General features: G+C 38.4%; 1 protein-coding gene across 1 annotated transcript in view; it reads right to left on the minus strand.

The window, feature by feature from the left end:
* Positions 1-10,654, minus strand: part of ESRP1 (epithelial splicing regulatory protein 1) — an 85,483-nt gene extending 74,829 nt beyond the window's left edge. The window contains 4 exon segments of the mRNA XM_036738958.1: positions 4,756-4,870; positions 8,083-8,196; positions 9,830-9,958; positions 10,523-10,654. Coding sequence (XP_036594853.1) covers positions 4,756-4,870; positions 8,083-8,196; positions 9,830-9,958; positions 10,523-10,654 — 490 coding nt within the window.
* Between the last annotated feature and the right edge of the window lie 211 nt (positions 10,655-10,865).

A 10,865-nucleotide genomic window follows, 5' to 3' on the forward strand; every position in this document is an offset into this window, starting at 1 on the left:
TCTAAATTTTTTTTTCAGAATGTAGTGAGTTTCCCAAAATATCTAGAATAATTCTCTCACAAAAAATCTCAGAAGCTGATTCACCTATTTAAGGAAAAGGCAGCTGGTATCAATCAATCTATATAATGTTTTTGCCTGCCGGGTTCCCAATTTTTCCCTGTTGACAATGCATTACCCTCAAAACTCAGAGGTCTAACATCAGAAGAGGTCCTCTCCAGGAAACCCAATACAGACAACAAAAGCCAGGTTAGGGGTAATAAGGAAATCCTTTAGTATGTGTCATAGGCAACAAAGAACTACTGGAGACACTCCAAGCACCAAATACAATAAGATCACTAGTCTTGCTTGAGACAAAATCCTTAATTTGCACCAAAAATTCACCCAGAGAGAATGATTTCCCCCAACCACTTTCCTCATCGATAAAGGAGGCATTATTCCCTTATTTCTTAAGGGAATATATAATATAAACCTAGGTGGTTTATAAAACATTTATTGAAATCTAGAAAAATGGCACCTAAGTTGGACACTATGAAATTACAAGTTTGGCACCACATTAGAAATGAGACAATAGGCCTTCCTCCACATTCTTTGCAAAAGTGTGGGACTAAGGGTGTAGAATATTATATAGACTGTCAAAGTTGCTGTGCTGGTTGGTTTTAGCAATTGATTTTTCCTCCTCTTTTTTTTCCTTTCTTCCAAGAGTTGGTTTGTTATAGGTAGGGCAGGGATGCATATGCACGTGCGCGCATGTGTGAGAGTGTGTGTGTGTGTGTGTGTGTGTGTGTGTGTGTGTGAAAATGAATGTGATGTAAAAAAAAAGTCCATGAAATGTTTTTAATCATAAAACTAAGAAAACAGACAGCTGCAGTGCTAATTTTCCCTCTAAGAACATCCACCAGTCTCAAATTTATAATAGTAGGACATAAAAATCAATTGGGAAGATAGAAAAAGTAATGTGTTCAATAATCTGAAGAAATCAAAGGAGATAAAACAGAGAAAACACTTTGCAAACTTTAATGCTCTTTGTAAATGTAAAACATTTTTTTTTTTTGTAAAACATCTGGCAGCAAGTTACCTAACTTCTCTATGTCTTTATTTCTTTTTAAGGGAATATCACTCTTCTACTCTGAGATACCAAGAGAAATCACAAAGAATGAAGCACTGTCTAGAAAATGGACCATTTGCAGATGAAACAGAGATTTTTGTAATCCTCTAATCCTATAAAAGCTATCAATCCCTGCTTGACAAGAATTGGCTAAAAGATGTTCCTTTCACTCCCACACTGGTTGACCAGGTTGAGCAGGTAATCCTCAGGCACATGACTCCCTATCTACTTGGCTACCAGTGCTGCAAAACTGCCAACAGGACATTTAAGCTTAAAGACCTGAACATGTTCATCGAGTTCTGGATGCCACATTGTCATCCTAAAACTTTAAAAAGAAGAGGGTCTTTTTGTGATCTAAAAGTACAGAACGGACCTACATTTCAAGCATCATGAAGCTGTTTTGCATAGATAAGGACACTCATAAAAATTTTGAAATGTAGTTCCAGATGGCTCTATTTGACCTGAAGAAATGGTGCCTGTGTTCTGATGAAAGGAACTTGCTTCTCTGAATAGGCATTACAAAGTAAATTAAAGCATCACAGATTGACTGCATATGCCATAAATGCCTGTGCGCCCACACAGAGCCGTAGGCAAACTTATAAACTCAGCATTTTAGTACTTAGATTCAAATCTATGGACACCCTAAACAGATTTTAATCAAAGAAAAGAGTCCTATAATGATTGAAAGCTCACTTCATATTTTTTTAAAGACTGCAAAAATAAGGAGAAGTAGGGTGAAAAGATTGCAAAAACAGAGAGAGGTAGGGTGATATAAAGGGCAGAGCACTGGGTTTAGGACCAATCAGGAAGACTTTGGTGCAAGCCAGCCTTGTTTCTGACACTAGCCATACTAGCTGTGTGACTGTGGATATGACACAATCTCTCAGTGCCCCTGCCCAACTAAGAGTAAGCTCCCAACCCCCATGAAACCACAAAACCCAAACAGAAAACCCACTAAAAATAACCTCACCCCACAACTCTGAAAAAAATCTTCTAGAAATGTTATATTAAACCTAGCAAAATACTCCGGAGAAACTGTACTATGATAAACCTGTCTTGTACCTAACAACTACCAAAAGAAAACACCCTGGCTTTACACTGCATTTAGTCATCCGCCCACATCAAATTTGTATGGGGTATTTCTACAGACATTAGGCAAACCTTTGAGTACATTTTTTAAAAGTTCATGCTAAATGTTTTTGTGTCTTTAGCTTACAGTAGCGACGCTTGCTGCAGCTATTGCCATTTCACAGTTCAGAATTCTCATCTCCAGGATTTCTGGGAAGCCACCCAGAAGAGTCAGTAAGTGATGTGATATCATCGCTTCAATCAAGCTCTACCCAACAGACCTCTTGCATAGTTCCTTGTCCATCCTTCAAGGCTTGTAAACTTTAAAAGTCCAGCTTTTAAGTTTTAGAAGTCCTATTGACAGTCTACCATGCAATCACACTAAGAAGAAAAGAGTAAATAATCTTGTGAACATCAATTAACAAAAATATTTTAGATGAATATAGCAGAAGTGATTAACGGATGAATTCAAAGTCACCTGACTATGAATATTAAACACAACATAAAATGTCAGACTTTTTTAAAATGTTGGTTAGTTCTGATGAATTGTTCCTCCCCCTACCCCCTTTTTAAAGTTCGTGGTAAGGGGTTGCCCTCTACGAGAAAAAATGGAAGGAATACATTGGGAAATGTAAATGAGGGAAAAATGAAATAAAAGTTTATTTTTAAAAATAAAGATCATCAGGGAAAAAGAAATGTAAAAAAGTAGTTACTTTGGCACTAAGTAGGCCAGATTGTACATGTGAAAATAATAAACTCTAAAGTAAATATTAAACTTTTAAAAGGTCTTTCCTGAGCTGCAGATGATAAATGGAATGGTGAACAATTAAGACGACTACCAGTCTCTAGTTGTGACTGACAATTTCAAAAAATAAAAAAGTTCTCACTCATATCTTGAATAGCATAATAAACTGCAATCTACATATTTACCTAGAAGTAAAATCTTTTCTATTTCTATTAACATCACTGAGTCTATTAATCTTCCCATAGTGATTCCTTCTCTTTAAAAACCTATTGGCTACTTTGTTCCACTGCACCCAGTTTTCTAAGGTTTTTTTTTTGTGTGTGTGTGTGTCATATATTTTAAAAGATTCAAAGGTAGTATGAATAACTCAGCTATTTTAAATATTTAGCATCCTTCTGAGTTAGTATTAAGATTGTGCCAATAAGTAGTCAAACAGTCTTTCAAAAAGAATTTTAGGGGGAACTGCCTTAAATTGAACTCATTCTAACCTCCTCCCAAGAACCAGTCATACTGAAGTGATCTATCCTTTGTTAAAACTTGAAACATACAAACTTCAACTCCAAGCAACCAATCCTAACCAATACAAATTACTCCTAACAGTAAACAGAAAAGTAGTCAGGAAGGCTATTTCTAAAAATAAAATACATCATAGTTATTGAGAATATCAATGCTCAAAATACTGATATTCACTAAGAGGCTTAGCAAAAATATTCAAAGTTTAAAAGAAAATGTATCTTTTAATAGTTCTAAAGGTGTCTAGAAATTTGAAATCTGAGATTCAATTGCTTCAATAGCTTTGGTGGGGGCAAGGGCAGGGAAAGCCTGACCTGTTCTACAGCTCAATTTCCCTATCTGTGATATCAGAATACTGTTACTATTTATTAGTACTGTAAAGCTGTGAATGGAATATTTGTCATTCATGACCAATAGGTTAAGGTTTGTGGACACCAAACTCATCCATGTTATATTATACAAAAATACACATAATGCTAGTATTAAAATAGACCGAACATAAGCACACCTATACCCCAAGTTTTCAAAGATATGTTGAGTAAAGGTTAGTTGAGTTTATTAGGAACAGTCCAGAAAACAAGAGAGTCTGTTTTGAATAGAATCAAAAGTGTTAATGAAAAGAAAAAGGCAAAAAAAAAAAATAAGAATAAAAATTCTAATTCATTCCAAAGAAACCTAAAACCAGCTAAAGAACCAATGACCTTGGAAAAGGCACTGGAACTGGAATGAGGACCTGGGTTCAGATCCCACATCAGATACTATCAATATGTCCCTGTCCAAGTTGCTTGACCTCCTTGGGCCTCAGTTTCCTCATCTGTAAAATGAAGGCATTGGTCTAAATGACATAGATGCTGTCTTCCAGCTCTTCCTCTATGATTCTATCTGTGCCAAGATTTGATAAGCAAGATTGGGCAATAAATGATAGAGAAGGGAATGATTTCTATTCCAATTAGTCTCCATGAAAAAAACAAACAGTAAGCCAAACACACCAAAGCCCAAGTCACCTTCACAGAAATTCAGTCATCCTACTAACAAAATCTGTCTTGAATTATGTTTATCTTGCAGACCACTGCTCAGCCCCATTAAAACAGAAAAGTATTTTAGAATGATATGCCTGTACATCGAATATCAGTTTTGCCATTTTGAGTAGATTCATCTTGGGCCATGTCTATTCTACCTAAAATCCCCTTTAAAGAATTGCATTATAACATTGCTTCCCAAAAGTACACCAAGATTCAAAGTTGACACCTCCATATAGGTCAATAGCCAGGCATCTTTTTACTGGATAGCTAGCTTGTTCTGATCCCAATCATTAAAAGGATACAATCTGTCATTGCTGCAACATCCAATTTGTCAATATCAGGTGAACCAGGGCAACACTTCTTGAATTCTTTCCGGAGATCGAAAAAGGAGTAGAAGCATTCAGGCAATAATACATTCTGAGAAAGGACAAGTTAGTTACTAGTAGCTAAATTGTGTTTTATTCTATGTTCCCCAAATAACTTAAAATCAAACAAAAACAATCAATTGCCTCCTATATTTTGAGTGTATATGATTTCATCTCATGAAATCTCAAAATCAATTAGAAAAACCAGTTGAACAATTGGAAATGATTACCACATATATACCATATTATTTTATTCTAAAGCTTTAATACACTTCATATTACTACATCTTTCATTTAACTATCCTGATAATGTCAAAATTGTATTTTAACTGTAATCCATTATCACCCTCTATAATGTGGCAAATCTCATCCTTTCAATTTTGCCATTAACAAAGAACACACAAAGCTGTACTGAAACTTGGTGTTAAATATATCTTAGCCTTTAATTTACTGTACCTATCTAGATATTATATAGTAAAATTCTAGTAAGAGTCTAGCTAATGTATTAAGCATTTACTTCAATCGAAGTGCTATAATAGGTATAACAAGGGCTACAAAGACAAAAAACTTAATAGTCCCTACCTCCGAAAGACTTACAATGTAGTGAAATTCTGAAAACTATAAAAAAAAATGTAGCAAAGGTATCTTTTCACAATTCCTCATCCCAATAGGAGTAATATAATCAACTCCTGAGTCTGCATGTGTATTACCTGTTTTGGGAATTACTACCAAGGGGAATTTATTCTTTTTTTGTTACTCAACACTTATCTGGTGTCTCCCCACTGGATGGGAACTAGCATAGTAAATGAAAATAGCATTTGAAGTCAGAGGTCCTGGTTCCAATTCTAGCTCTAAAGCTTACTGTCATTGTGACCTTGGTCAAATCACTTCTCTCTCTGGGTTTTAGTTCTTCATATGTAAAATGAAGGGGTCCAACTAAAGAGCCTCCAAGATCCTTTTTGGCTCCACTTCTATGATCCTACGTGCAGAGTTTAAGATTAATACTATCCTTACCTAATAAACATAAATCTAAATTAAAGTCAGTACATTTCAAAACCAAATAAGATAATTTTTATCAACTGCTTAATACTATAAGTACTTCTGTTTTTTGTCCATCCTCAAAGATGGAAACAGATTTTGTTGTTGTTATTGAGTTGTTTCAGTCATGTCTGACTCTTTGTGACCCCATTTGGGGTTTTCTTGGCAGAAATTCTGATGTGATTTGCCATTTCCTTCTCCAACCCATTTTATAAACGAGGAATTAAGGCAAACAGTGACTTGCCCAGGGTCACACAGCTAGTAAATGTCTGAGGCCAGATTTGAACTCAAGAAGATGAGATGAAGAGAATGGTCCAGCTTGATTTTGTACTGTTCTTTTAAAATAGTTCTAGCATGTCTCCCACCTCTTGGCAGAAGTGGTGGACTGTAGGTGTACGATAAGGCATGCTTTTTTCAGACCTAGTTATGTTGCTTTCCTTAACTGCAATTCTTTGTAATACAGAAGGGCTCTATTTGAAAGGGAAAGGGGATAGTGAAAAGCCATTGGGATAGTGAAAAGCCATTGGAAAGTAATAACAACGTAGATAAAAATTAATAAAATTTTTTAAAAAGAAAATGTTATGTCTTTGACTACTGGTTTATGTATTTATGTGTTAGGCATATGATGTGTGGTCAGAAACAAAAGACTAGTTTTCGTCTCTTCCTTAGGAAACCAAACCACCAATGTAGTCAGTCCTTACAGTTTAAGAGGTAAAAAGTCACTTCTTTGGATTCCCCAAACAGCAGACATTCGCCACAGACATTCACCCTAAGGTAAGTGTATCCTGCAAACTAATTCTTTGAGTTTTCTATATTTGATCAAATCTCAATTAGAAAATGGTCATAATATAGAGTTGGTCTTCATTTCTCTTTCCAGTTATGTTTCTCCCCCCGCCCCAAACATTTAAGAGTCTATTAAGGAGACTTTGTTATAACTTCTATACTCCTTACCTAGGAAATGGTACTGTTTTCATTCATTTTAACTCCTTAAAGGCAAGAACTTATTTTTGTTAATGTTTCCCCAGCACCTAACAATTCCTGTCCATAGTAGGCACTCAGCAAAAGCCCAAATGGAATGTTACTTTTGCTATTGCCCAGACCTTTTGAAATTTGAGTGGAATAACAGCATTATGGTAAAGCATTTCTTAAAAGAAAACCAGGGGTATGTAAATGTGCCCCTTCATTACTGTGTATATTAAAACAAAAGGAAAGTAGCTTTGACTAATTGCCTGCCATAAGTTATTCTAAGCCAGTGAAATGATTTATGCAGTTAAATAAAAAGCATTCAGGTCACTATGAAAAAAAAAACCACAACAACCCTGAATGCTTATTACCATCAAATGATTGGGTCTAATCCAATTTAATTTCCAAACATCAACTTTTTATGAATATATAGCTGTACTGTACATATTGTCCCTAAACTTTTCCCAGAGAGAACATTAAGTAGACATCAACTTTCAGGTTTTCTCACTCATTAAATTTCTTAAAAACAAAATCAGAAATAGACATAAATAAAATATGTAGAAATAGAAATAAAAGCAAAATCAGGCAAATTGAAGAATAGCTCCAGAGTTTCGTGAAATTGACAAGATGAAGTGGTCTTTAATACTCACAATTACATGCTTCAATCTTATTTCATGAAAAATACAAATGTGTGATGTAACTCAGTTTAACAGTTTTCCATTTCTGTATATTATATAAGGATCCTTTAATTTTTTCCCCCTCACAAAGGTATATCTAAAAAATGATGGTAATAAATTCGAACTAAGCATTTTCAGCACGGGGAAGCCCAATGCACTAAGGTTTTTGTTTTTAAACCAAGTTTTCAAACAGTTAGAAACATCCTGTCCTGTGCTTAGCTAAGTGCCTAGCAAATAGGTGGTTATTAAATGTATATTAATTGGTTGTTTTCATCTTTCTAGATAAGTGTATTCCAACATAATTACAAGTATCAGATCAGTCTCTGGGCTAAAGAATGCTAAGTATCTCCAAAACCTAATTGAAATTTTAAAAAAAAAGAATGCTGTTTTTTTTAAACTTAAAAAAACCTGTGTACTTAAATCACTTCAAATTTCAACAGTTTAACCCACTTTAGTAATTTAAGGAAACATTTCCCTATGAAAGTGTCATGTCTTTATTTTACAAATTTAAAGAAAAAACTATAGAAAAACAACAAAAAAACTTTAGACACAAAAATGTAGTCTTTTCTTCGCAGAGTCCTCTTACCTTTTTGGAAGCTTCAGGGTGCAAGATTTGCCTGACATGAAGCTGGCCATCAGTACAGAGACAGAAGGAAGTCCCTACCCCAATGTTCAGTTCGTTGCTCACGGACTGATTGAACTGAAAGGAAGACGCACAGGAGGATACAACTGATAAACAGATTTACAAGCTGTTCAGCTGTGAAAAGTGTTCCACTCAGCAATACTCAAGGAAACACATGCTAACTTCTGGCAAGTGATGTACAAGTGCTGCCCAGGGCAACAATAAAGGAGAAAAGTTTTCATAAAACTTCCTTACACACCTCTTTTTTCCTCTGAGGGACTTTTCTATCTACTCCAAGATACCAATACCAGAAGACACAGAAAGAGAAAAACTCTTAAAAGGTGTCCTTTTGCTCATGAACCCTTATTTTTAAGAAGTGGTCATTACTGGCCTGTGTGTGAGACTTTTTTTTCATTTCAACAACAGGGTGTCCCTGATGAAATGATTTTCTAGTGTACTTTTTGGTAGATGTCTGAAGCATCCACTTATAAAGAAATACAGGTAGTGGTTACAAAGACCCAGAACAGGACAAAATATTTGCTTCCATCTTGTGTTTTATTTCTTTGAATTTTGTCTTAAGAAGTGTCAAATGGCATTACAAAATAAATGACCTGGTGCTAAACAAAGCAGAATTTTCTGGTACTTAAAATACATTCATTTATTGGAAATATACCACATGCATCTAGGCAGGAGTCTACCTTGTCTATCTCCAACCCTGTCTCCTCACCTTTTTGAAGTCTAGTATCCTTTTCCTGGGTCAATGCATCACAAATAAATAATAAAGCTCTCTGTTCAAATCTCATCTCAGACTCTCTCGCCTAGGTGGTTTACTCTCTGTGATCCCAAGCTGGAGAGAAGAGCCAACCTATAGGGCGTGTGTCTTTCAAAAAGGCCACAGGTAAGCCATAAGGCACTTCCCCCAATCCAGACACCGCAGCTTACAAGAAAGAACTAGGGGATTCCTCCCATGCCACGAAGCCCACAAACTACGGAAGTACTGCCTCAGAATACATACAAACCTCCAGGGACTAAGTCTGCAACTAGGAGGGAGGAGTGCACCACAAGGAGCGCCTTTGCCTTCCGGCTCCCCCTGAGGTGGATTAAGCAGGTTGGGCAAAGAAACGCAGAGGAGCTGGGACGGAGTAGCCCCGACGGCTGATAGCCACAGCCCAAAGGACATCTAGGCAGTCTACCCAAACAATTACATCGCCCGCCCTATACCGAGTTACGATCGCATTGCCTAAGGTCTGTCGGGAAAGAGAGGGACACATAGCTACATACACACACACGGAGAGAGACAGAGAGAGACTGACAGAGAGACTGAGAGACACACACAGAGGAGAGTGTGTATTTGTGATAATTGAAGCTATTTCCTCCCTTTGACTATAAGCCAGTTTGAGTTTAAATAATGGCTACCTTGACTCAAGTTTGAAGACAAGGAGAGAATTAGAGAAATGGATAAATATTGTCGTAAGGGTGAAAGGGAAAATCTTTAAAAAGGGCTCAATCATCTGCTCCCCCATTAGCTTCCAACCCCAGAACAGCCGTTTCCTCCCACGAGGTCTGGTCCCCACGCCAGGGCCCGGCCCTAGTGCACCTCCCTTCCCCGTACTAGCAGCCTAGTCAGGGCGCCAGGAGCTTTGGCAAGGGAGGGAGTGGAAGGCCTGGGGAAAGTGAAGGTGGGGTTAGTGGGACAGGGGCTATCTGTCACCTGTCTGAGGGCTTGCTCCAGCTGCGGGGCTGAGGACAGGCTTTCGGCGTCGATCTTGGTTTCTTCTTTGCAGTCCTCAGTCAGTTCCAAGTGATCCGGTTTAACTAGTACTTCGTGCAACTGTCCCACCTCCGGAGGGAGGAAAAGTAGGGGTCAGTTCTCCCCTCCCGCCTCCTCTTCAGCGCCTACTGATTGCTTTTCTTTACCCTTCTTCCCTCATTCCACTCCCCGAGACGGCCCCCCAAGCCTCTCTGGGGATATGGTCAGATAATCAGAGCCTTTATTTCATACACCGGCTGCTGTCGGTTAAATCAGGCGGTGTCCTCCAATCTCCTAATTCCAGCGAATCCTACTCGGGTAGGGAGACAGCGGAAGCTGGATATTCTCAGACCCTACAGGTAGCTGCTGCTTGCCCCGGGGGCGTGAGCAGAAGGCCCTCCTTGGTTCCAATTTTGTGTCCCAAGGGTATTGTCCCTTCTTGGTATCAGATTTGAGCTTGGCCAGAATTCGAGGGGCTGAAACGACTTCAGTGAAGTCTCTGGAGGCCTTTAGTTCCCCAGCACTCAGGCAGCACAGCCCATCTCCACCCACCCTTTCTTTACCTGCGCCCTCTCCACTTCTCTACTCCCTTTCTTTAAAGCGAACTTCTTTCCAGCTCCCACAAGTGGGACAAAAGCGCCAAGAAACAAATACCTTCTTGTTGGCCAGATCCACCACTTTCCACAGTAGCAGGATCAGCTCCTTCTCGTCCGAACCCAGCTTGGCTCCTGTGGCCCCGGCAGTGATCCCAAAAAGCACCACCAAGTAATCAGGAGACGCCGTCATGACGATAGGTGGGAAGGGGGAGAAGGGGGGCTGGGAAGTGCTGAGGCGGTGAGGGAGTAGTGAAAAGAAAAACCGATGCCAAGCCCTTTTACAAAAAGAAAAAGGAAGAAAATCCACCCCCCTTCTCGCCGCCACTGGTGCAAAAGGCAGTGCAACCACTCTACCCCACACCTGGCTGTGCTACACACCGAGGGCAGGAGGGAGGGGGGGT

This window comes from Trichosurus vulpecula, chromosome 1, assembly GCF_011100635.1.
Source record: "Trichosurus vulpecula isolate mTriVul1 chromosome 1, mTriVul1.pri, whole genome shotgun sequence".
Classification (NCBI taxonomy): Eukaryota; Metazoa; Chordata; class Mammalia; order Diprotodontia; family Phalangeridae; genus Trichosurus; species Trichosurus vulpecula.